A 26,008-nucleotide genomic window follows, 5' to 3' on the forward strand; every position below is an offset into this window, starting at 1 on the left:
TCGACTTTTTAGAGAGCTGTGTACAAAAATCGCCTCCTTGTTCTCATATAGCACCGACCTCTCTGCTCACATTCGACTATTTCCACCGAGTGCAAGGCGTTTCTGGCGGAGATCTCCGCTGTTTCCAAGTGATCAAAAGTGAGAAACGATCGACGGCGCTGTCAGCTGGTCCTCCGAAGCAGAAGAATCGGGACGCGCATGCGCACCGAGGGGACCAACTGGCTTGTGTCAAGCGGAGGCAGACGGATGTGATCGAGGCAAAAAAAACACCTGAATTCTTGCATTCATGGTGACACAGTGAGTAAATAATCTGATTTGTGCATCGGTGATTCGTAACTGTTCGAAGAATTCGGGTGTTTCCACCGAAATGTGTCCATGGATCAGTGTCTATTTTGGAGGCATTTTGCCGTGGAAATCCGACTCGGGAGTCCGGCTGGGGTCTACGTGCAGCGTTGCCTCCTCTCGAGTGGATATTTTCTAGAAATCGAACTGATTTGCCGAGTAGAAATTCACCATCATGTTCCTATAAATAGCCGCAGATCCCACTACTCCACTCAGCTGCATCAAGTCGACCATCATGAGCGTGTTTCCTCCGGAGGATGAGACTGATGGATGGATGCATCATTATCTCAGCAGCAGCAGCAGGATGTTGCTCATCGCCAGCTGACGTTCCCTCATCCAGCTGTTCCACACTCCAGTATTGGATTTGTAAAATGATCAATGTGGTCGTGCATCAGAAAATGATAGATTCAGGCCCACTGTAGTGGCAGTTGGCTGATGATGATGATGATGATAGTGGTGATGATGAGGTCTTGCCACATCCCCCCCCTCCTCCTCCTTCCTCCCTCTGTGGTCCAGCTCTCACTGTCCCATCTCTGCCTGCAGTTCATGGGCTCAGAGCGGCTGGAGATGCGCAAGAGACAGATGCAGGTTCACCAGGAAGCAGCTGCCAGTGTCCTCCAACCCCCCCACAGAATGGGAAACACCCCGACAAACGCCTCAAACGCCTGCTGCTTCTGCTGGTGCTGCTGCTGCAGCTGCTCCTGGTAATAACACGCACATGCTCCAACACACCGCTACGGAAACATGTCATTTCAAACTCTTAAAATCTCACACGCATTTCTGGAAAACCCCTAAATATATTCTGAAATATTATAAAATATTGAATGTTTTATTGTGGGCTCTGATGGCAGTGTGTTTTATTTATTTTTATCAAATATAATTATTGTTCACAATTCTTTTAAGAATCTAGCAATGATTACCTACAAATATGATATTTCTAGATTTGTGATTTATTTAATATTATTTTTGGATACTTCTTTTTTGATTATTTCGCTACACTCTAAAAACTGAAGCTGAATTTTTGGATGACACATTTTTACACTTAAAATGACTGAGTCATTAACAGACATGGAATTTGTTACATATACATAATAAAGTAACAACAAGTTACACATTTAAGTAGATATGAATAACCTTATTTGAAACTCTTACCAATACACATGAGGACTGATACATGTAAGAGTTTTTAGTTGACAGAAACAAGAGAAAAACAAGAGAAAAACAAACTTAATGCTAACTTAACTGACTTGAGATAATTTGTGATAGTTTTAAATAAAATGTTTTTTTAAATATATATATATATATATATGAAACATTCTATAACATTTTATTAACTCAATGATTTTAAGTGTAAATGTGTCTCAAATGTTAGAGTGTGTAATACATTTTATTTATGTCTCAATGTTGCTGTACAATAAAACAGTCATGAATAAGCCGAGAATGAAACGTAGTATATATAAATGGATACAATTTATTGACTAAAATCAATAAAATACTGTAGTGGGGGGCAGGGAGAGTAGATTTGTTTGAGCCTCCATCCATCCATCATACACAGTATGTAAATACACACTTTCTTTAATAGAAAATGTTGAGTATATTATCTTTTTAATGACGTTTCTAATGTGTAAATAGCCTAAGCCTCCTAATAATCGTTAAATATTATTTCAGCCTGAGATGTGTTTTAAATGTGCTCACATTTTACTTCCATTTTATCACATTACTCACTCTTCAACTCTCAGTTCAGCTCCTGCGCTCACCGAGAACCTATTAGCCAATCAGAGAGTAGGAGTGTGTTCAGGTGCTGAAACAACTGCGGAACTTTTATTATGATCCAAGGTTGATGATGTGCAATATCTGCCTATATTTGCCTGACAAAAGTAATTGTTCGAAGTGGGTTGTTCCTTGTAGTAATATGTTATTGAATAGCAGCCATTTTGATAAATCAAAATGTGTTTTTTTTATTCACCCACCACACCATGTTGACCTGTAATAAGTGAATGATGGACAAACCTGACAGGACCTGAAGCCTCTGCTGAGGTCACTGACTGGTCAGCTTTCTGCCTCTAAAGTTTTGTGTTTGTGTTGGGTCTGATCCAGCACCAGTTATGTCACTGTATGATTGAGAGGGAGGGAATTACAAACACGTTCGGTTGCGACGTTGGGTCTTTAGTTTGTCAGGAATAAGTGTGAGAGATTGTGGGAAGGCGAGGAGGAGAGTGCAGGCAGGGTGGAATATTAGCAAGGCTTGGACTCATGGAGAGGAGAGGCAGTGTCAGCAGCCAATGAGATTCATGGACGGATTTAAAAAAGAAAAATATTGTGAAATTAAAAGCATTTGAATTGAGCACCTATTACCTGCAGCTCACCTGAAAAAAAGACAGACACACGAAGTGAGCTGTTAATCTGCTTTGAGTCCGGTTAATTTGCTCCTCGGGGGCAACATAATAGCTCGCGTCAGTGGTCGCTCTAATTGTTGCGCTGCTACAACGGCTGCACTCCCACGTGAGGAGCCATCACACTGGACTCTCACCTGAACCAATTAGCTCGCAGCCAGCTGCTACATCGGGTCTTAGGAACATTTTAATTAAACAGAGGATGCTGTGGGGAAAAAACAGTTGTTGCCTTCCCGGCGGATCATCGCCAAGAACTCAAATACAAGCTGTAGCATTGTGTAAGAAATAGAGGTGAACTGCTCCGATCTCCTGCGCTCGCGCTTCAGCTAAGCTAATGTTGCTAGCAACAGTGTTAGAATCAGAATTAGAATTGCTTTATTTGTCTGAGGGAAATTGGTTTTTATTGTAAAAAAGAGAAATAAAGGAATAGAGAGAATACAATATGTTACTCAAAAAACATACAAAATAAATAATAAAATCAAATAAAAACATACTAGTATACACTAAGCGCTATACAATAGAATAGAATAGAAGAACCATCTGAACATATATGGCGATAATACAATGTTGTTATGGTTACTGGAGCAAAGAAGCAGCTCCTGGTGACCCGTAACCCAAACACAGCCAGCTACATCAAACATGGCAGAAGCTTCACCAAACTCACTTCACACCAGCAGATTATTTTTAGTTTCTCTAAAGGAGCAGGGAGATATTTCTTCAGTAGCTTTGGTGTCCCTCCAGTTTGACCGTCAGGAGCGAAGACGAGACTGTGCAGAGAGGCAACTTCGAGCGCAGGACGGATGGGACCAGCAATTGCGAAGAAAGGTGAGGTCCTAAAGTCCTTCTGTCGTACAGAGAAGTGACGTCTTCTGACTGTTTTCCCTCAAAGCCCCAAGCCCACTCTGGAGGACGCGCGCTCCTGGACGGTGTCGTTCGAGAAGTTGATGAAGAGCGCGGCGGGGCGCGGCTGCTTCAGGCAGTTCCTCAGGACCGAGTTCAGCGAGGAGAACATGATGTTCTGGCTGGCGTGTGAAGAGCTGAAGAAGGAGACCAACAAGACCGTGGTGGAGGAGAAAGTCCGTCAGATTTACGAAGACTTCATCTCCATTCTTTCACCCAAAGAGGTGAGAAGAACTGTTGTTCCTCCAAAACCCTTAACCTCAGTGAAGGTTTCTCCTCCAAGTATGAGGAGATGGATGTTGAGAGCCAAAAACATTGATCAGCCATGCTACTGTAGTAGGAGGTCCTCCATCACAGCGTGTCAGGAGGATTCTACCTTCGGAGAAGACTAAGACTGGATTTCCAAGGGGTGTAACCTCATTGGAATTTTATTTGCCACTGCAAAACTAATTTCTAAATTTGAATTGCAATATTTATTTCCTCTTGCGGTGAAGCTAAAAGCAGCTGAGGAACCTAAACCTTTGTCCAGATAAAATATGTGACAGCATGTTATCGAAAGATAAGCAAATGTGGGGCGAAAAAGGGAATTAATTGGATTGTTTTCACGTATAAACCTAATGAAATACAGTGGGAAACGTTGGTGTTGGTGAAATGTTGGTGAGGAGCTGAGCTTGAAACCAAGAAACTGACCCACTGGTGTCTGCCTGCCTGTGAGGCCCTTCATGCTGTTGTGCTGGGGAACGTAGTTCAATATTAAAGGGGCCCTACTGTGCTCTTCCAGTGTTTCTCACTGAAGAGCAAACATGTGCCAATATACTTAGTTGGGCCGATATAGAAACAAACATTCCGCCATTCTCGAAGCATTCTCTCACAGCCTGCTGCCAATCTTAAAGACGCCACATGATGGCGCTGCATCAGGTGAAAAATACTGTTTAAAACAGCGTTCTTCAACCAGGGTGCCGCAGCACACTAGTGAGATTGGATTCCCTGACATTCTTTCTACACTCTACTGTAGAGCTCCAGTGTGTTGATGCGCTGATCTGTCCGTCAGTCAAAGCAGCAGACTTTCACCACAGAACCATGGAGGGAAGGATCCTTGTCGGAGCCGCGACGCCAAAGACTGTCTGCACCGCAGAGCTAACAGAGCTAATGCTAGCGTGACGTCTCACTTCAAAACTTTATTGGCACTCATGGAGGTTTAAAGTTTGCTATGTGGTTTAAAAGTTGGCAAAAAACTAAATGCAGAACAAAATTAACGTGTTCCAAAATGTGAAGAGAGAAAAGAATAGTTGTTTTTTTTAAGCAAGTTCAGGCAAAGAATGATAAAAACTACAATAAAATCATGAAAAAAGTGATAAAATCGCAACACTTTTTTTAAGTAAATAAATAAATCGATATATTTTGCCATATTTCCCACCCCCTTTCTGGGCACATTTGAAACAAATACATTTTCTGCAATTTGTTTCTGCAAATAGCCTGGCAAAATAACAACCCAGTGTCAGTAGCTACAGTTTTCCAAAAATTGAATAGGGATTTTTTATAGGACTTTTAGCACAAGTGCGCTTTGGCCCAGGTTCCTTTGGTGGTGAGCCTCGGGATTTTTTCAATGAATCAAGGGTGCTGTGAAAGGGTTGAAAAACACTGCTTGAGAATACTGTTTATAAAGGGGGTTAAAATGGAACATGGAGAGTAATAGAGTGGTGGAGCTCAGTGGGGAACACACAAACCTGGTATCAGTCGTGTTTACATGACGGAGCTGTTAGCCTCTTGCTCATCAGGTCTGGGCTCACACACGTCAGGCTCTGTTGTGTGAATATTCTATGATATTAAAGTCATATTTTCAAGCTCTTGTGGGCCACAGGGAGTCAGGTCGTGTGCCCAGACCAAACCCACTCTAAACCCAGAGTCGGTCCAAGCAGGAGACCTTCACCGACTGAAACCTTTGTGCCCCCCCTCAGGTGAGCCTGGACTCCCGCGTCCGAGACGTGATCAACCGCAACATGCTGGAGCCCACCTCGCACACCTTCGACGACGCCCAGCAGCAGATCTACACGCTGATGCAGAGGGACTCGTATCCGCGCTTCATCAACTCCTCGGCATACACGGACCTGGTGAAGAGCCTGGAGGAGCTGCCTCCCACCAAGCCATAGACTGAGCACTGAGCGCTGCTCCGGAACGCATGCATCCCCTCCACCGGAGGGAGCCCGTGTTACCCTCCCTCCCGGTCTTTACCCAGCTGTGAGTGCAGTTTTGTTTCCTCATAGTCAGAACCCCGGAACCAGAACAAACATCAGACATATCTATATTTTTATAAACTCCCTACGGCGCTGGACATCGCACTTTTCTACCTGGTCTGATGAGGGAAAGCATGTATCTGTGCGCACTGCGTTTGTATGTCGGTATCTTGTGAGCCTTAAAGCATATCCCCTTCTTGTATGAACTAGAGATTTTATTTAAACGGTAAAGAAGGAAGTGCCTTGGAATAAGATCTTCTACTTCAGCACCTTGACCAGAGCGGTGCGACGTTGACCGCTGGTGCTTTTGGCTCGTCCCCACGTTTTTACAATCTGACGAGCCGCTGCCTGAGAACTAGATCTGATGTGTCTCGTGTGTATTCATACTGTGATATTAGTCATGAGGATATATTTCTTTTGAAATGAGGAGAATCTATTGACCAGGAGCACTGATATTTATTTGTGTATCTAAAGCAGGTTTGTGTCAAATAGCCATTTTAAAGTCTCACATAATAAATAAAGCACAATCATATGCGGAGTCATGTCGTGAAGCTTCCTGTTGCTCGGGAAATACTGATGTGTTCCTCCCACTTGGCCTCAAGTCATGGCTCGGGGGCCATATCTGGCCAGCTGACTCATTTTATGTGGCCTGCTAGAGCTTTAAATGAAAGAGTAGTTTGTGGACGGTTCATCACCTCACATCTGAGCACGTTATAATGGGCTCCAATTCTGGACTTGATCCTAGACCAGAGTTTTTCAACCTTTTTCTTGCCACGGCACACTTTGTTCATTGAAAAAATCCCAGGGCTCACCACCAAAGGAACCTGGGCCAAAGCGCACTTGTGCTTAAAGTCCTATAGAAAATCCCTATTCATTTGTGAAAAACTGTAGCTACTGACACCTGGTTGTTATTTTTCCAGGCTATTTCCAGAAACATATTGCAAAAAATGTATTTGTTTCAAATGTGTCCAGAAAGAGGCGGCAATATGGCAAAATATATCATGATTTATTTATTTACTTGCTTACTTTAAATAACTCTCTTTTGCGTGATTTTAGTTTTTTGAGTTTTCAGACAAATCCTTAGCATTCTTTGCCTGAACTTGCTTCATAAAAACAATTATTCTTTCTCTCTTCACATTTTGGAGCACATTTATTTTGTTGTGCATTTAGTTTTTTGCCAACTTTTAAACCACAAAGCAAACTTTGACAGTCCATGAGTATCAATAAAGTTTTGAAGTGAGACGTCACGTTAGCCGTTAGCTCTGTTAGCTCTGCGGTACAGACAGTCTTTGGCGTTGCGGGTCCGACAAGGATCCCTCCCTCCCTCCATGGTTCTGTGGTGAAAGTATGTGGTCAAGTTAGAGGCGCATCAGGTTTAACAACTGCTGGAAGTTGCACCAACAGTCCACATAAGGCACATTTCCTGCGGGAAAAACTGACCTCTTGGACCAGAACCAACGCTGCTATCAACCTCTTCTCTGGCAGGAGACAGGCTATACTCCGAGTCTCAGATGGAGTACAAAGCCGTTTACAGTCCTCAAGTGGGTTTGAGTTCTCCACTGACCGGACCGGTTAATACACAAAGGCCTTGTGAGTTTCTCAAGTAACACAAACTACTCGGCCTGAAAGTGTTTTAGATGTGTCATGATGATCTGTGACGGCTGACCATTACCACCTCCTCCCAACCAGTCGCTCTCACAGAGTCCATTAGTGGTCAGCGCTCCACAATGGACTTCTTGGTTCACGTGAGTTGAGTGTCGAACTTTAGATATGGAAGTACTGGAGACAACGTTTGATGTGCATGGACATGAAGGAGGAGGACATGAAGAGGAGAGGAGCGATTGGGGAGGATGAAAAGGGCAAGAGAGGCTTCTTCAGGAGGCAACAAGCAGGGATGTTTTTAGTGGCTGCAGATCGAGATGTCCAGCGAGTCATGTGGCAAATAGACGATTTCATGGTTAACTAGTAGCGACACCTCGAGTAGTGATTCTTACCCATTGGGTTGAGGCCCATGGTTGGGCCGCGAGCGCCTCCTAGAGCGCCTCCTAGAGGACAGCTAGTACACCTCTGCGATGCTCAGTTTTAATGCACTTGCCACATATGGTGGCAGTAGTGTGTCATTATATTGACTTGACAGCTGCAAATCTGTGATAGCTAACAACTATGAAGAAGTTCTTGGAAAAAAAATGATAAAGGCGCCCCCAACAGTAAAAACTATTCACCTCTTTTTAAAATGAATTAGAACATTTTTGGCAATACACTACTTTCATTTCCAATTTACTATCTTATAGTATATTTATGAAAAAGAAAATATCTTATTTAGACGTTTTATTTATTTATTCGGAATTTTATTCATGACGTGCAGTTTTTCCCAATTTTCTCAACAGTTTGCATCAAGGGATTTTTCCTTTAGTGAATTTAATGAGCATGACATGCACCTGCTACTGCTACTGGTTGGACCTTTCCGGACCGGGTGAGGTTTCCCGTGTTGAGTCATGACAAATATCTTGGCGCTGATCACATGGTTTCATGTCATTTCACAAGGTTTTGGTTTGTATGGTTATTCAACATAAATGAAATCAGTCATCGCAGTCATGGATCAGTTCTATTCCTTGAATGGACCCTGAGATCAGAAAGGTTAAGAAGCCCCGACCTAGAGAACGCCACTATAAGTGGAGGTTGAAGTTCCAGCAGCAATAAGTTTGGGTGTAGTGTGATGAAAACACTTAGTTCAAGCAGTAATAAAATGCAAAAACACTTTAGATTAGAGTTTAATGTTTTCGCTTTTTCCACAATTCAGTTGACCAAATTCATAAAACCAGTAAAATGCCAACAGTCCAAAAGCCTGAAATGATTTTAAAGTTGCATACGCTGATCATTTAAAGGACATGAACCTAGAAGAAGCAGCAACACAGTCGAGGCTTACTCCTCGATAATGACATGGAATCAAGTGTAACAGTCAACTAAACTGTTTCAGAGACCAGAAAGGTAGTCAAAGAGCGCAGCGCTCCGCCAAGCAGCTCATTTTCAACCCTTTGTCATGCACTTTTTTAACCCACTATTTACATCCCTTTAGTAGCTTTTGAATTAGCCCAGAGATAATGTCAAATTCAATTGAGTTCAATGAGACAGCAGGTGGCAGTAGCGCACCGTTGCTGGAGCTTGTGGTCGTCCAGAACACCAGGAAAATGGACCCACCTGTTCCTTGTCCAGTACCAAGGTTTCCTCAAAAGAAACCTGATGGCAGCGTTTCCAGTTATTATGCGAAGAGACAGACAAAGCCCTCCTTGGCAGAAGCGAAAACAGAACAGGCCTTATTGAAGATATGAAACCATGAAGAGTAGCCCTAGTAACTCCAGTACTTTATTTCCAGCAGGAAATGGCTTGTCAATGGAAAGTTGTACAATCAAGCAGCTAACGTTACGCTAGTGTAACACGGAGGATGGTGTGGCTCCAGGTCAGAGTGCAGCACCGTGTCAGAGCCTGACCAGCAGCCCTCAGTCTCCTCTGGCTCTACGACCGTGAGCAGGTCATTGTCAAGTTAGTCAGTGGATCGTGGAATTCAGTCTGTGGGAGCTCAGCAGACTGGAGAACGAGGGGCTGATGGAGAGTGCGGCCGCTCCCAAAGTTACTCGTCGCCGAGGGGAGGGAGCTGATTCGCGATGAAATGCTTGATGTCCACTATCTCCTGCAGGGGAAGAGCAAAAGGGTCACTCAGGCTGGATCGCTCTTCAAAACGGGATCCGCACCTCGGTCCCAGGATTGGTTGGCCACTTATATAAGCTGCACAGAATAAAGGCGTCGCTGAAAGAATCTGCTGACAAACACTTTTCGTTCTGCTGCTGCAGCGACAAGAGGCAGAAGAAAAGAGAGCAGAAATAACAGGCTGTGACGCGGCGACCAAGGCAGTCGCTGGCAGCAGCTGTTCACCACGACAAGACCTTTCAACACACTGCTTAAGAATACCCTCAATATGTTAAGAAGACATGGCCGAGAAGCTGTTTTTGTTTTTAATCACAGACTCAGTAAATAAATTTGTTTTCTGTGAGACAGTTGATGACATTTTCAAACATTCAATATTTTGGACAAATTCGTTTTTATTTTGGCGAGAAATCTGCCTCAGATTTGACTAGTACCTACCCCTCTTTCACAGAGCTCAGACGGTGGCACTCTCTTTAAAATGATGTGAGGTTTCATTGAAAGGTTTGAGCAGACAGCGCCATCTAGTGGGCTCGGAAAATTAGGAACCATTGTCATATATATTTAGTATTTCCTCTTTATACGTGATGTTAGCTCTTCTATAAATTATAAAACGACAAAACAGCTACAAGAAAAAACAAAAAGAAATTGCTTAGTAATTTTATGGTCAACGGTTGTCTGATTTTTATGGAGACAAGCAACTTTTATGGGAGTTCTGCCTGTGAAGCGGCTCACTGACCTCGGGACAGGTGCTGTGAGGTAGTCCCCGGTATGACTTGAAGGTGTAGTTGGAAGGGCTTATGAGGGTCTTCATCATCTCCGCCGTGCTGGAGCCGAACGCGAAGGGGACCAGCGGGTCAGCGTCTCCGTGGCACTGTAGTACATGCATCTCCTTGTTGGAGCTACTGGCACACTCCTGAGGGAAGAAATAAAATTTTAAAAAACTTCCATCACATTAGGAAGTTCCACCCAAGAATGAGGTTGAGCTTCATTTCCCCACAGCACACGGAGCTCAAAGCAGCCGTGCGATTTGACCTACCTGAGGGAAGGTTTTGCGAAGAGGAAGCCAGCAGCTCAGAGCAACCACTCCAGCCAGCTTCTGTTGAGTCGTCAGAGCTGTGTACAGCGACAGGGCTCCACCCTGAAAAGATCACCGTGAGCTTCATCACATGTCAAACAGAGGTTCATTCAGCCTCTCCTGTGCTCGGTCAACTGAAACCCAAGTCAATCAACAAGGAACCAAGTTCATCATGCTCTTACTTATTGTTGGTTCAAAGTTAGTCTTGAGTTCCACCCGCTCACCTGTGAAAACCCTCCCAGAATAATTCTGTGGGACGGAATTCCATTCTTCACTTCCTGGTCTATCATGGCTTTGACTGTGAAGAAATGAAACACTGAGTCTTCCACCGCTCTGAGGATCATGAACACAGGACTGGTGCACATACTTCTCTCAGAGGCCATTTTGATACCGCTTTCATCTTCTTTGGATTCCGGGCTCAGGCCGTAAATATCAAACCTACGTGTGAGAAACACACCACAGATGTCGCGTTCAGTGGACGTGGATTTTAGAAACGCGTGTGGAGACGTCAACACTCACCAAGAGGGCATGGACAGGTTCATGTTCAGGGTGACGGGCATGTTGAGACTGGATTTGGAGGAGGAAATAACAAAACAGAAATGAAGCACATGAAGTGGGATTAGGCCAGGATTACAGTTATAGTCAGGGATTATTATGAGGCAAGGAGCAAACCACCCGTGTGAGGCGGCACATTACTTAATATGTTACATAGAGCAGTGCGAGAGGACAGCCAGCATGGTTCCGTGCAGAGTAGCCCCACTAAAGTAATCACTAAGCAGTAGAGTCCAATTGCATCAGGTTCTCTTGGTTTACATGCAGTGGAGGTAAAACCAAACACTTGCTCTGCGACGGGGGCGCCGTGAGCTCTTTATCTATCTGGTTCCACTGTCAGTAGAGGAAGGAGGATACACCGCTGACTGGGAGCGAGGAGCCGTTTCAGACTGGGATGTTGACCTCAGTACAGAGCCATCGACCGATCAACTGGTTGATCTTAAGAGCTAGAATCAGCGATGTCACCCTCGTGGAGCGATCACTGTCAACAAGACTAACTTATCAACCACGCCAACATGATGGTAACGTCTCCTGAAACCAACGAAGGTCGTCTAATCCTCAGTGATCGGTGTCATCGCGAGTGACAACATGGCTGATGTCATGTCTGTTATGTGCTCGCATACCATCAAGTTATACAGAGGATCTCTCGCTATATATATAGTGTTATCGGGGAGTCGCTTGTTTACTCAAGCACCGCATCACCCAGTCTGATCATAGTGTCCCTACGGAGCCATAACGTGCATTATCCAGGTCGTGTAGTCCGACTACGAGGGATTGAAATTTCTGTCCCAGATCTCAGTGTCGTACACAACTCCATAGGCAATGGCTGAGGGACAGGACGAGCAGACGGCGTCGCCTGGCCCCGCCCACTCGTGTTAGCTACTGACCAATGCAGGCGTAGCCAGTGCGATATACAGGATCAATAACACCACCACCTGATATCTACTTTAAACGAACTCTATACCATTGAACTTGAGCGGCAGACTTACGCGTGTGGAAAGATGTATTTCACATGTGGTATCCTGATTCCAGCAAACGCCTCGGCCCATCCATGTCTGCCAGCAGACAAACACAGACAAACTACAGTTAAAACGCAACTAACGGAAGACAAACAAGCACCTGAAGGCAGCGGCTCACCCGGTGTCTCCAAGGCCGTGCAGGAAGATCACCTGCAAATGAAATGGTAAAGCCACCAGCCCAGGTTGGAAAGTGTTATTTCACATATTGTTGGTGTTATGTAGCCCTTCGGGCATCGCCGAGTGAGGGCAAGGACTCACCGCAGCGGTGGCTTTGCGGGCAGCAGGCACGACGGCAGGTAAAGGGGCCGACATGTTATTACCGCACATACAGTGCTAACACCAACGGAGGAGGAAGTCGGCGACCACCAGCTGGAATCCGAGGCGCTGTCGTTTCAGTGGCGGCTTCAGACGACGCACTCACCAATGTAGATCCTCAGAAAAGGTGCAGGGAATTTAAAAATGGATGGAAATAACGCGACCGCTCGATCACAATGACACTAGCTAACAGCAGTGTGCCACCGCGTACGCCCGCCTTGCTGGTCACGTGACTGGCATCGACCAAGCAACGCGTCGGCGTCAACCCCAAAGAGACGATTTCATTGGTTATTTGAAGTGTCACTCAGACCTCAACTCATATGACACTAAATCCTACAAATTATTGACAATGAAGTTATCAAGAAACGTACTTTACTCCTCTCCTTTGGCCGTAAAGACTGTGCAATTGGTGTATTTATGACTGAAGCTACTTTGGTGTAACGGCCCTAAAATGATATAACTGCATTAAAGGAATGTTTAAAGACGTGGACACTTTTTAGTCTTCGTTTCTTTGATTTCTTTATGTTGCTAATGATCCAAAAAACACATTGGTAGATGAAACTTTTAGGTGTATTTTTAAAGACCGTTATTATCCATTATTCGTTTTAAATAAACGGCGGAAATTATAGCCATAAGACCTGGATAAAAGCGGATATTTCAAACTGAGTTTCCAATTCGTCGCTTGGTTTAATTTTGCATAAATATTTACTTGCGCCGTGTTTTATTTTGAAACGCGACTTGATCTTGCCATGTAGTGTTTCCGGGTTGGCCCGTCACGTGACTCGAGTGCCCTTCGTTTGCAGCGTTTGACATGTGAGCCGCAGAACCATGTCTTTCCCCAAAAGACCTGGTGGTAAAGCTCTGGACGTCTTGCAGACTCTACCCCGTATCACTTTAGCGAACCTGCGACCTGAGCCTGGAGCCCGACAGTCGGTGAGTCTCCATCATAAGCGTTCGCTCATTGTTGTTGTCAACCTTGCTAACGTGTAGTAGCATCTCATCCAGTGGAGGTCAATTGCAGCATCGCAGTTGTCGCGTCTCTGCTTCGTGTGTTGTAGAAAAGACGTAGAGGCAGAGGACAACATCGTGGTAATAAAAGCGGCCGAGGACACAAGGGAGAGCGACAGCGAGGCAACCGGCCGCGGCTCGGGTTTGAAGGCGGCCAGACCCCCTTTTACCTGCTCATCCCTAAATATGGATACAATGAAGGCCACAGGTATATGACTGTTTACACTGTTCAGTCATGGGTTGAGAGTCAACACACCACGATGCTTTTCTATTCTAGACTGTACTGTGTGTTGTTGCAAAGAAGAACCGGATTATGATATTAGGATTTCACAGTGATGTCTTATACTTCCTGTGTGAGGTGTCATGGCCTAACCCAACATGTCTTGTCTCCTCAGTCGCCGTCCTCAGTATCTGCCTCTGTCCCTGAAACGACTGCAGTACCTCATTGATCTTGGACGTGTTGACCCAACGCAGCCCATTGACCTGACGCAGTTGGTCAATGCCAGAGGAGTCACGGTGCAGCCGCTCAAGAGAGACTATGGAGTCCAGCTGGTGGATGAGGTATCTGTCCAGAGTTTGGTTTTGTTCTTTATTTCTTCTAGCATGACTAGTTGACTGTTCCGTCTTTTCTGTGGCTAAACTTAATGCACAATCAAGTGTCTCTGACATTTACATAACTAGAAAGAAGAATACTAGGGTTTCATTCCAAGTACACGAAGAAAACAATAGGATTTTGTATAAACTTCCATAAAATACTTAATGATCCTGAAGAGGTTATCATCAGTGAGTCAAACGAGGCGCCATCTTGTGGCGATACACGTGCGCTGCGCACTGAAGCGGTGGAATTAACGGCAATATCAGCCAATAATGAGGGGTTTGTCCACAGTTTTTGAGGAACAAGAGCAGCTTCATGTGAACCAAGGACTTGTTTTCATTCCAACCACGTTGTTACAGAAGTGACGACTCAGACTATTGTGAGAGGATGAAGTGTCTGAACGGATCAGAGACGGCAACACTGAACGCTAATGTAAATGGAATGTAAAACTCAGAAAGGTCAGCAGCACAAAACGTCATAAGTTTGCGTCAACAGTGGGACTGGCAGGGCGAGTATTGATGCCTCTTCACCCATGTTTTTGATAGCTTCTATTTATTATTATTTTCAATGACAGTGGTGTTTCTAAGTCACAGGCTACACCTGAAATGTGTAGCCATATAATTTATAGATAAGCTACTGCTGAAATAATAGTGGCATTTCCTCATATTTATTATTTGGACAATCGACCAGTCGAAATTATTAACTTGTGTGTGGTGTGTTGGAATGCTTGACCTTGATGACCAACCCTGCTACATGCTTTCAATAACTGTCTTGGACTCATTTGTCTGTGTAGAATCGTATTATTTCTATTAGTTGACCAACCAGAGGGCTGTCAAACTGATGGTAATAAAGAGTTGCTCTTGCAGGAATTGCCCCTTAATGCCAATAAATAAGTGTAAGAATGAACGACAAAACCAATAAAGATTGATTTGTTTTATTAACATCGACACAGGAGATCACACTGGCGTCGGGTCTTGAAAAACCAATGGCGCTTTAGAGGTGTTTTTCTGGTTTATTGTGATGAACCGTACTTCTCAGTGGCCTTGGCCACTTGGCGTAGTTATTTGTGTCGTCGCCAGGTGGCGACATATCACCGTCTACTCTTAACTCAGCAGCGGCTCATGTGCTCTGGCCTCTACTCTGCAGGGTGCTGACATCTTCGCAGCTAAGATCAACATTGAGGTCCAGAGAGCTTCTGAAGGAGCCATCGCTGCTATCGAGAGGAACGGTGGTGTCATCACCACCAGCTTCTATGACCCCATTAGCCTTGGTATTCAATCATTTTCCTTGTTTTAAATGTGCATTTTCTGATCCGACCATTGACTCTGTGTTGCAGATATCCTCATCAAACCAGTGCCGTTCTTCCTCCGCGGCCAGCCCATCCCCAAGCGAATGCTCCCAGGCCAGGACATGGTGCCGTACTACCGCAGCCCTGAGAACCGAGGCTACTTGGCAGACCCCGATCAGGTCCAACAGGCCCGGCTGGCCCTGGCGAAGAAGTACGGATACACGTTGCCGGATATTTCCAGAGATGAACTGTACCACATGCTTTCCACGAGGAAGGATGTTCGCCAGATCTTCTTCGGCCTCTCTCCTGGGTGGGTTGTCAACATGGCCGAGAAGAAAATCCTGAAGCCCACCGACGAGAAACTGCTGAAATATTACAGCTCTTAGGGGAATAAATAAAGCCTTCTTTTGATATTAAAAGCTTTGTGAAATCACCGCTCCACTCCATGCACATTGGTAGTGCTCCCATGAAGCGTCCGGCGGCTGCTGGGATGGAAGGATTTTGGCCTGCAGCAGGTGAGGGGAGGAAATAAGGAAAATAAGATATAAGTCAAAGAATGAAAACAGGAAACAGATGCCTGGTGATGTGTGTCACTTGTGAAATGGCTCGTCTCGGCCCTAGGACGGGAGTTTGAAATTAGTCATAGGCAGCTGTATCCTGGTCTGGATGTTCAAAAGAGTTCCCCCCTGCCCTCCCCCCTCATACTGAGAATACAATCGGTGAATAAGAGGCATGACATGTAAGGAAATGATTTGATATGTCATAAAAATACCGCAAATCACTCAGCGGTCTGATCGTTTTTGCCTCTGCTAAAAAAAAAAGTGGTTTAATGGAGCATTATTAATGATGTGTTTTATTTAGGGATTATGACTGAAGGTCCTGAGGTTATCATCCAGATTTAGGTGAATCAGAGGAACGACTCGTATGGAGAGACAACCGCACACAAATCCTGTTAAACATCGTAACCCCGGTTATTTTCAGTAGTGAAGAAAATTCCGATAGTTGCATCATCCAAACGCGTACGACGTACGTAGATCGGCGCTTCACTCGAGAGACGGAATGAAATGAAGAAAAGCGAAGAAAGTAACCCGATGTCTTGACGTGTAAAAGAAACAGATTCCTCATTTATTTTAGCATAATATGATAAAGCAAGTAGCACAAGTTGCTTGATCTACGGTGGCCTGAAGTGGACAAAAATCATGTCTCGCTGAAGCGGGATTCATGAGAGGGGATCAATATACAGTATATACAGAAGTATAGTAATATTTCACTGTTAGCCTGCGTCACAGATGCTTTAATCTAATCTAATCATTTTTTTAAATCTAATTTAATCTAATCTAAAGTGAAAGCCATTCTAATCATCTCTCCCTTTTATCAAAACAAACTGACACACTGGAGATCTATGCCTTGTTTTTTTTTTAAATACATTTGAGCCGTTGCTGTATGCGAATGTATGTAAATAGTGGTTACACATTTTTTCTTGTTGCAATCAAAGTGTAAAATTCATCTCTGGTTCATTAATCGGCCTTTTTGTGGGTCTATTGTTGTTCCAAGTGGCTCCACGTGTGTTTTTTTCAAAGCTGAAATGTCACACTTCCCTAAAAATACCTCGGCCTTTTTATGCAGATATTGTGTGAAGGCAGGCCGCCGCTGCGTTTCAGCCGCTATCCAACACTTAATCGAAGGAAGCATATGTTTGTGTGTGTGTTTGCAGGACTATGCTGCATTGTGTTTCGGTGAAGTCCCTGGGTTCCGTGTCACTCACTGGCAGCCCAACATGCACACATTATGTAAGCAGAACCACGTCATGTTGTGGTGAGATTGTGCTTTGGCGTATCCTCACCCAAATACTGCCGGAACAGTTTGATGATGTAACTGAGGGGTTTTTATATTGGTCACAGAAAGAGAAAACGTTGGCTCCTATTGATGATAACACTCGAGGCGTGTCAGCAGAAACACAACCAGAGTTGAACATCTCACAGGGCAAGGCCGGACAATTTGATGAGCGGCCGTCAAGCCCACCAGCAGAGGGACAGAAAAGTGAAAAATTAAAATATAACTTCAATCTGGTTTTAAATAAATATTATAGAACAGGAAAAAATGTAGTTACACCTCAGGCCTGAAATATGTGTTTTTCTTAATGAGATATCTCATTTTATACAAACTTTATTTAGATATTCTGAACATAAGTAATATAAGTATAATTTTTGTATTGGAACAATGGAAGAAATGATTGGTAAGGTTGTTGCTTTTATTCATCTATTTTGAGGCAGAAGAAAGGCTGATAAATTGCTTATGAAAGGAATCTGATTTCACAAAGAAAATGAGATCAGGAAAATGAATTGTTAGTGTTGTATATTGTTGAGTTGTATGTCGGATTCAAATGTAAATCAATGGTGAAAAAAACATGTCTTTATTAGTTTAGCCCTGGCCACATGAGGGCTTCATAAATCCAGCAAAACTTTGTTCACCTCTCTTACAGGGCCATCGTGCTCTTGCATTCTGTCTTCAATTCATTTAATACATAATTAAGGCCCAGCTGTCAACAAAGCACAACTTTTATTGCACGATGATTGAGCATGTACCTTATGTGATATCATTATTATTATTACATTGTTATTGTTAGTAGTAGGAGTATCATTATTGCTATTTACTTTCCATCTCCATCCAGCACAGGAACATGTTGAGACGTTTCTCTCACTGCAGTGAACTTTGCATCCTCCTGATGTGGACGAGTCTCTCCCAGATGACCGAGCTTCATGTCTCTAGTCCAGATGTACGCAATGAAAACCCATTACAGCCATTAGTATCTTGTTCTTCTTGTGACTGACAAAGCTTGAGAGAGCTGGTAAATGGAGAGCTGTGTCTTTTGGCTCAGCTCTTTCTTCACCACAACTCTCGACCGCTGCTGCGAAACCGTCCGCTGGTCCTAAGTCCTAACAGAAGAAGAGACCCCCACATCCCTGGAATGTCCTGCAATCATACATTATTCAGGTGCCTTCACAACAATCTATTTTTACTTCTTTGAACTTAACTTTGCTTTGGTTTCATCACTGTTCACTCTGTTTTACTTATGTATTTATTTGTATGATGAATAAGTTTGGAGTTTTTTAGCCCCAAGGTGCAGCATTTTGCTGTAGCTTGTCTGGAGTAGTGTTGTAGTCCTGACCACCTTACTGGAGTCTGAGTCAAGGTGGACAGACAGACAGACAGACAGATAGATAGATAGATAGATAGATAGACAGATAGATAGATAGATAGATAGATAGATAGATAGATAGATAGATAGATAGATAGATAGATAGATAGATAGATAGATAGATAGATAGATAGATAGATAGATCTTGAGATCTTGTTGAGAAGGAATGAAGTGAACCGAACGACACAAGAAGTAATCAGAATCAACTTTATTGCCATGGTGAGTGGGGACCCCACCAACTAGGAAAGTGTGTCAGAATAAAGCGCTGTCAATAAAATAAATAGAAATATATAAAATAAAATAAAATAACCCACAAACAACAAAGGCTGATCAAGATTCAACAGCGTGACAGCGGAGGAGAAGAAGCTGTTCCTGTGACCATATGTCACCAAACTCATCTTAGGACTGACCAAGAAATGTTGCCGCGCTGCCTTCAGTTATGAGCCGAAGTGAACTGTAATGTTCTGGGGACGAGCTAAGAACTGAGCCTCAGGCCTCCTGTACTGACCCACAGAGGACACTCATGGAGGCGACCGCCTCTTCTCACTGCACCAACACCACCGTGTGCTGCGGCAGATAGAAGACTGGATCAGTTAATGTGTTTGATGTCTGCAGAGCATAACGCTGTAAAAGAATCCTGACTGCACCTTTTCATATTTATAACCTGTCACTGCATGAGCCAGAGGTTAGGCTTTGATGACTCCAGCGCAGCTTCCATGAGGGTTTTCCTGCGCCTCAAGTATCCAATAAAGCACACACACACACAGAGAGCAGCGCCAGGAAAACCAGCCCAAATCCTTACAACATAATACTCAAAATAAATCACGCCACAGGAAAGAAAGAGCACAGTCATTGTTTACGGGCCGAGCGCGGCGCTTATCTTCAAAGCAGCAGACCCTGCTGTATCAGGCCAAGACATCAGGTCCATGAAAAGCCAATCAGGGATTCATTTTTCCTCCTGAATGAATTACAATCATTTTGTCTGTTTCTGCTCCAAATAATCTAATGTCTGTGTCTAACCAGTTCACACTCTTCAATTAAGGCCGGATGCGGCTGGATCAGCGTGGTTTTGGAGCGAGGCGTGTGGGACAGACACAGAAGCAGTGACGTCTCACAGCTGTGGGCCCAGCTCCATCCCATAATGAGCTGTAATTGAAGCTGCGGCGGCTCTGTCTGCAGGGACGTGAGGACCAGCGCGCCGCCCACACACACACACACACACACAGGATTAGGAAGATAAGCGCCAATAACATCCAAATCTTTACAATATAAAAGGAGATAAGGGCCTTATCACCCGCAGAATACAGTTCTTCATTTGCAAAGAGTCGAAGGTCAGAGCCTCATTAGCCGGTCTCTGAAGCAATCACTGGTAATTACACGTGTCTGATTTGATGTAATAAAGTTTCATTTGGGAAACAATGAACCCTTCAGTCTTCATTCACGCTGGTTATGGGCCTCCTCACATGAATCCCGCGTGGAAATGAATGCTAGAAAAAGACGCGTGTTTTTGGCCTCTTCTTTAACAGTAAAAAAAGTATCAATTTAGTAAATAATCTTATGAGATTTTTTTCGTTTTTTAACATGTATTTAGCAGTTTACATCACTCCACTTCATTAAGAGTAAAAAAATATTAATTTAATAAATAATCTTCAAAAATTCAACATTTTTATGAGAATTTAGATTTTTTGTTTTGTTTTTTTTTACATTCATTTTCCAGTTTACTTCACTCGACTACATTAACAGTAAAAAAGTATAGATTTAGTGAATAATCTTCTAAAATTCAACATTAATTGTTATGAGAATTTAGATTTTTTTTCGTTTTTTAACATGTATTTAGCAGTTTACTTCACTCCATTTCATTAAGAGTAAACTAATATTAATTTAGTAAATAATCTTCAAAAATTCAACATGTATTTTAGATTTTTTGGGGTGTTTTTTTTTACATTCATTTTCCAGTTTACTTCACTCGATTACATTAAGAGTAAAAAAAAGTATAGATTTAGTAAATAATTCAAAAAAAAAAAAGATTTATTTTTATGAGAATTCAGTTTTTTTTTTAGATTTGTTTTCCAGTTTATTCCACTCCATTTCATAAAGAGTAAAAAAAAAAAGTAATAATTTAGTAAATAATCTTCAAATATTCAACATTTATTTTCATGAGAATTTAGACTTTTTTTTCTCTATTATATATAATATTATATCTGCTTTCACAATTACATTTCACTAAAGATTATGGAAACATTCATAGCTGAATTGTTGTTTTATGCCTTTCATTTTGTTCCTGTTATACTACTCCTACTCATGCGTGGGAAGATCGCTGGATAGCAGATGCATTCTGAGAGATATTTTTTCCATTATTTACCATTATTATTACTTTGTAACTTTTACATGACAGTGTCTGTTGGATCTTTGATTTGTTTCCCGTTGAGAGCCCATTAGTTCAGTGAAAACCAACCCAAATATTGTGGCCAACATGGCTGTGATTCCAAAGTTGCCCGGCAGAAGTGGAGCCCGGCGTATTTGTCTATTGAGGAGCACCTCACATGAGCGTGTGTTTGAAGTCTGGCTGAGTCTTATCAGCGCTCAGCTTCATTGTGTTCCACTAATGAGGCTACATTAAGCCGGTCGACACCAGGGGGCATGTAATCCTCTCAGCTCGGGCCGTCGTAGCCCTGGGCAGGGTTCTGTTTACACTGGGAGTGTGGAGACTGGCACTCGGGCCTCTGGACTCTTGAGTCATGTGATTAGAGGAGGGGGGAGCTGGGCTGTGGGGGGGCCACAGACCAGTGCATAGAATGGAGTCCTGACAGTTGTGCTGGCCTGCTGAGTCCATACAATCCCCAGTTTGGTATCTCACACCTGGGCCACAAAGATGCTCTCTATGGATGAGACACTGTAGGGAAAGTCACTGACCAGAATACAGAGCTTCATTATCTGCCGTCCAGACACGACCTGCTGCTTCTCCAACCTCAGGTCCTCGGGAAACTCCGATCCAAGTCGAGAGGAAAGAGTCCTGCAAACATCCCCGCTCCGTTTAATCCACAGCCAGGAGCCGGCAGAGAGTCCAGCAGCTCCACCTGCGAGGCTCTGACCGTCACTGCCACAGCAGCAGAGGAGCGTCCCATATATGAGTCGTGTCCACCACAATGGCACATTGTGATCAGACAGGGAGAACAATCCCCCTTTCACAGAGCATAGTGGCCCATTCATCTGGGGCCCGCTGATGAGACAAGGAGATGATACTGGACTGATTAGGATTTTAGCAGTTATGCTTCCTTCAGCACACTCCGCTTGTTAGTGAATAGAAATCTGTCTGCAGTGTTGTTCACATTTTACACAGCTGTCATCACTCATGTCTGTAGATGCATAACAGTCTCAGAATTATTTATTTTTTCTCATAATTCATGTCAAGTTCTGACAAAACCACTAAAGAGTCTGTGGAAAATATGCATCTGTATATGTATATATGAGCACTGTCATAATGCATGATGCTGAATTTAGTTATTAAACAAATCTAATAGAATCTACTACAATTACTACTGCTAATAATAGTTATCATAATAATAACTGGTCTAATGTTAGGAAATTAATAAATGAATGCTTTTTGGACCATTAATGAATACTGAATCTCAGTACTATTATTTCTATTTATTTATTCATTCATTTGGGTTTATATTCCAATTTACTTTCATTTCTTTCTGTTTTTTTTTTTTTTTTTTATTAAAATGTATTTTAAATTTGTTTTGTTATTTCAGGAAAATTCTATGTGAGTTGTCCTTGTGATATATTAGATGTACCTGCTCAGTTTTCAAACAAATACATTAAAAAGAATGAAATAAATTAATGTAACAAGAGTCACGTGCACCCTTTCACCAGGATTCATCCAACTGGTAATTTCCACCACATATTGACTGATTATATATTGAGGAATTTGAGATACATATACATAAAATGAAATAATATTAAATCAAACATCACTTTTTCTTGCTTCTGTAATGCCCTTCTGATTTTGTAAATTGTTATGGTTTTATTTACCGGTATTTGTTTTCCCCCCGTTTCCTCCATATATTTTATGTTACATATTCAATGTTCCCATTATAGCATTTAACTTTCCTAGATGGCCACATTATAAACAGTGACAGTTGTGAGGTGCCATCATGCCAATAGAAAGACAGCGATGACAATGAAAAGCTTCTACTGAACTAACAAGTTTTAAATGGACTTAAAAAGATTAAACATAAGTCAGGGTGTTAAGAAGTGTAAATATACATCAAAATCGATAAAAAATATTTCATTTAATATGCATTTAATTTTTAATATAAATCAAAATAAATCTTCAAAATATATCATTTGCTGTTGAATTAGTTATGGACAAAAAAAGTAGCAAAAACAAAAAAAATAGGACAAAAAAAAGCTAGAAAAATCAGTGTTCATCTGACCTCATGAGGGCCGTAAAAATACAGGCAAAGGGCCGCGGAGAGCCTGCGTGCCGCACTTTGCCCAGGTGTGTATTATAGGTTTACCGCTCCTCACTTCAGTCCTCCTTTGATCTTCATAGGGCAAACATATGTATTTCTTTATCTCACCTAGTTTGAAAAATAAATATGCCACGATATCAGCATGACATGGAAACTGCAGATCTGTTTTACTGTGTATTTATTTTTATTTATTTTTAATGCAGTGCTTCAATGTTTTTCTTGTGACTGGAGCGCATTCCTCAGCTTCCGTTTCAAATAAATAATGGCCACCTGGCTCAGCTCTTTCTTTGACTTGGGCATATTATCTTGCAGTAGTTTGACATGGTGGTGGCTTCTGCGCTCCACACTCGCAGCCCCTGATGAATCGACCGGTGGCGTGAGTGAGTGAGTGATTGATTTACCGATGAGAAGGCGCTTCGCCTCACAGTCAGTCGAAACTAACGTTATTGTATTCACGCTGGGAGCTTCAGGGTAATTGATTAAATCCATTAAGGTTTTCACGCGGATCCGCGCGTGTGGCTCCTTTAACTGCTGGATGTGGATTCAGCTGCAGATTCTGACAAGCTGTGAAACACAAGCGCGCGCGCGCCCCCCCGCCCCTCCACCAGCGCCTCCATGGAGCAGGTTGTCCAGTCCCAGTGAAATAAAACACTCAGCCTCCCATCGACGCGCGCTTTATCTCGTGCTCAGGAACGTTATCAGCGCCTTTAACGATCAATCACTTATGGAATCCTCAGGGGAAAAAAGTCAATAACAAGCTCATTTCAGTCCAGAACAAAGTCCAAGTCATCGGGCCCAACACTCTACCAGCGCTTCTGTTTCAACGCGGCGTGTGTATTACCGTCCGAGTTTACAGGTAAACACGGTAAACAACAAGTGGGTCTGCGCGCAGGTGCAGTTTAGTGTATTGAAGGTTTAATGGAAGCCTTTGTGTGATGGACATTGGTCATCAGGGCTGAAAAGAAGCGATCGAGAGCAGAGAAAACACCTGTAATGACGTCGTTGTGATGTAGAGTGACGTTTAGTGAAGTTTATTCTGACCTTCAATAGGTCAAGTATCACCTGCTCCCGAGGAGGAGTTTCCCTTTTGTGTGTGGGTGTGTATTTGCATAAAACAATCTACATATTAAATGAATAATTAAAAATAAAATAAAATAAAAAACCTTGATAATGCTTTGACTCATATTATATTATATTATATTATATTATATTATATTATATTATATTATATTATATTATATTATATTATATTAAACAGTACACAACAACAACAACAACAACAACAACAACAATAATAATAATAATAATTTTACTTTTATTCTTATTTTATAGATAATGTGTTTCACAACTAAAGAAATTTGTAAATTAGAGAGCTTTATAATTTTTTTTGGAGTTGTGATATCAACAGATGAAAAGTCCTGTGATCTCTTCAATGACAGTTGTTCATCAGCCACAACAGCAGAACTTCATGGACCGATCCAGCTCCATTGGAGCTCCATCACATCAGAGGCCAGAGTTATAACATGGATAAATACCAGCGAGCATCTGACTCTCCAATTTTTCAAAGTTTAACGTCACAGTAAAACTTATCAGCAGCACATGTAGCCGGAGACCGTCTTTCTTCCCTCACAGAAACTCCTCAAACTCCCTTCCATCTGTGTCAAGTTTTGAAAGTCTCCAGGTGAATTGAGTATCTCAGCTTGTTACGAACCGACTCAAAGAACAAAGTACTAGTCTCCAGCGGGCCTGATAATGGCTGGTTTTAAATTAGTATTTATACATTTAATTTTGAGCTTTTTCAAGCGTTCGTGGGCCACATAAAAGACTTTTCCGGGCTGGATGTGGCCCCGGACCAGGGGTTTGATGGAGAGCGAAGGATGAGTGTAAAGCCAAGGTGAATGCAGCTCCACAATCATCATAACACTTTGTTTCCCTGCTTATTTGCTCAGTCAACATCCAGCTGTCAATGTGGATTCCAAAACTCACTTTCTAATAAGGACACGGGACATTTAGCCACAGCTGGTTTCTGTGTCTGTGCTGCAGTTTTGACAGAGCTCAATACACTCCTGTCTAATTTCGTCCTTCTGTGACGTCACGGGGGCTGCGCCGTGCCGAGTCAATATTTGTAATCGCGCAATAAACTCGCCTTGATCATGTTTGTTCCACTCGTGTCGAATGTCCCCAGATAGAGACAGAGCGGCCCCCGATAAGAGCCTCAATGTAATTATCAACCAGCGCTGTCGCCTCAAAACTTTGATGTTCACCCCAAAACCTGCGACCTATTGACCAGATTCCGCAGATGTGTAACTGTCACTCAGTGATGATGGAGGGGGGGGGCTCATCCTGACCTGACCTGTGAAATAACCCTATTATAAACGCGCTTGAAGCACTTCATTAGAACGATATCAAGCGAAAAATGAAGTCATTCTTAAAGGTTTAGAGCGTTTTGAAAAAGTAATTTGAGTGGGATGATGTTAGAGAAAGATTTAACTATACGTGTTATACTACACATTTATGTGTTTATTGTACCTCAAAAGTCTAGCCTTTATTTATAAAAAAAACATTTTGAACAATTTATGTTGAAAATGAAAATGAATGAATGAATTTATTTGATCTGGGAAAATGAGTTTGATTTTTCCAAATAAAACATAAAAGGGCAGGAAAAAAAAACAAATAAAGGTCCATTAATAAAACTCGTGTGCAATTCGGAATTTTTATTAATTTATTAATATCATTATTGTTTTATTTATTTCGTGAGTAAAATGGGACAATATTTCGTTATTTATTTGTGTTCCTTGTCCTCAAAATCTGGCCAAGAATTGACGAATATAACATATTATTCGTTGTTTTTTTTCATTCATGTGCGAGTTTCCAATTCCGTTTAATTCAAATATGAAGGGCAAACAAC

General features: G+C 42.6%; 3 protein-coding genes across 3 annotated transcripts; 2 read left to right on the top strand and 1 right to left on the bottom strand.

Moving 5' to 3' along the window:
* The first annotated feature begins 208 nt into the window (after positions 1-208).
* LOC128755888 (regulator of G-protein signaling 20) lies at positions 209-6,389 on the top strand. Its single transcript, XM_053859982.1, has 5 exons — positions 209-297; positions 886-1,046; positions 3,477-3,560; positions 3,625-3,859; positions 5,594-6,389. Exons 2-5 carry the CDS (start codon positions 889-891, stop codon positions 5,783-5,785), a joined length of 669 nt encoding a protein of 222 aa, XP_053715957.1. The 5' UTR covers positions 209-297; positions 886-888; the 3' UTR covers positions 5,786-6,389.
* Positions 6,390-8,627: 2,238 nt separating this feature from the next.
* LOC128755708 (acyl-protein thioesterase 1-like) lies at positions 8,628-12,842 on the bottom strand. Its single transcript, XM_053859635.1, has 9 exons — positions 12,476-12,842; positions 12,336-12,367; positions 12,188-12,253; positions 11,166-11,213; positions 11,014-11,084; positions 10,871-10,944; positions 10,608-10,709; positions 10,308-10,484; positions 8,628-9,557 (listed from the first exon to the last, which is right to left on the bottom strand). The coding sequence occupies exons 1-9, from the start codon at positions 12,542-12,544 to the stop codon at positions 9,498-9,500; spliced, it is 699 nt and encodes a 232-aa protein (XP_053715610.1). The 5' UTR covers positions 12,545-12,842; the 3' UTR covers positions 8,628-9,497.
* Positions 12,843-13,294: 452 nt separating this feature from the next.
* mrpl15 (mitochondrial ribosomal protein L15) lies at positions 13,295-17,052 on the top strand. Its single transcript, XM_053859753.1, has 5 exons — positions 13,295-13,465; positions 13,591-13,748; positions 13,936-14,101; positions 15,282-15,405; positions 15,472-17,052. The coding sequence occupies exons 1-5, from the start codon at positions 13,361-13,363 to the stop codon at positions 15,807-15,809; spliced, it is 891 nt and encodes a 296-aa protein (XP_053715728.1). The 5' UTR covers positions 13,295-13,360; the 3' UTR covers positions 15,810-17,052.
* The last annotated feature ends 8,956 nt before the right edge of the window (positions 17,053-26,008 follow it).

This window comes from Synchiropus splendidus, chromosome 3 (assembly GCF_027744825.2).
Source record: "Synchiropus splendidus isolate RoL2022-P1 chromosome 3, RoL_Sspl_1.0, whole genome shotgun sequence".
Taxonomy (NCBI): Eukaryota; Metazoa; Chordata; class Actinopteri; order Syngnathiformes; family Callionymidae; genus Synchiropus; species Synchiropus splendidus.

Bases quoted from the DNA above. Each gene is read 5' to 3' on its own strand.
- LOC128755888 (XM_053859982.1), top strand. From the start codon at position 889: ATGGGCTCAGAGCGGCTGGAGATGCGCAAGAGACAGATGCAGGTTCAC. The intron at 1,047-3,476 runs GTAATAACACGC...GTGTCCCTCCAG, and splicing joins TGCTGCTGCAGCTGCTCCTG to TTTGACCGTCAGGAGCGAAG. The intron at 3,561-3,624 runs GTGAGGTCCTAA...TTTCCCTCAAAG, and splicing joins ACCAGCAATTGCGAAGAAAG to CCCCAAGCCCACTCTGGAGG.
- mrpl15 (XM_053859753.1), top strand. From the start codon at position 13,361: ATGTCTTTCCCCAAAAGACCTGGTGGTAAAGCTCTGGACGTCTTGCAG. The intron at 13,466-13,590 runs GTGAGTCTCCAT...CGTGTGTTGTAG, and splicing joins AGCCTGGAGCCCGACAGTCG to AAAAGACGTAGAGGCAGAGG. The intron at 13,749-13,935 runs GTATATGACTGT...TTGTCTCCTCAG, and splicing joins GGATACAATGAAGGCCACAG to TCGCCGTCCTCAGTATCTGC.
- LOC128755708 (XM_053859635.1), bottom strand. From the start codon at position 12,544: ATGTGCGGTAATAACATGTCGGCCCCTTTACCTGCCGTCGTGCCTGCT. The intron at 12,368-12,475 runs GTGAGTCCTTGC...TTTCATTTGCAG, and splicing joins CCCGCAAAGCCACCGCTGCG to GTGATCTTCCTGCACGGCCT. The intron at 10,710-10,870 runs GTGAGCGGGTGG...TGATCTTTTCAG, and splicing joins TTCTGGGAGGGTTTTCACAG to GGTGGAGCCCTGTCGCTGTA.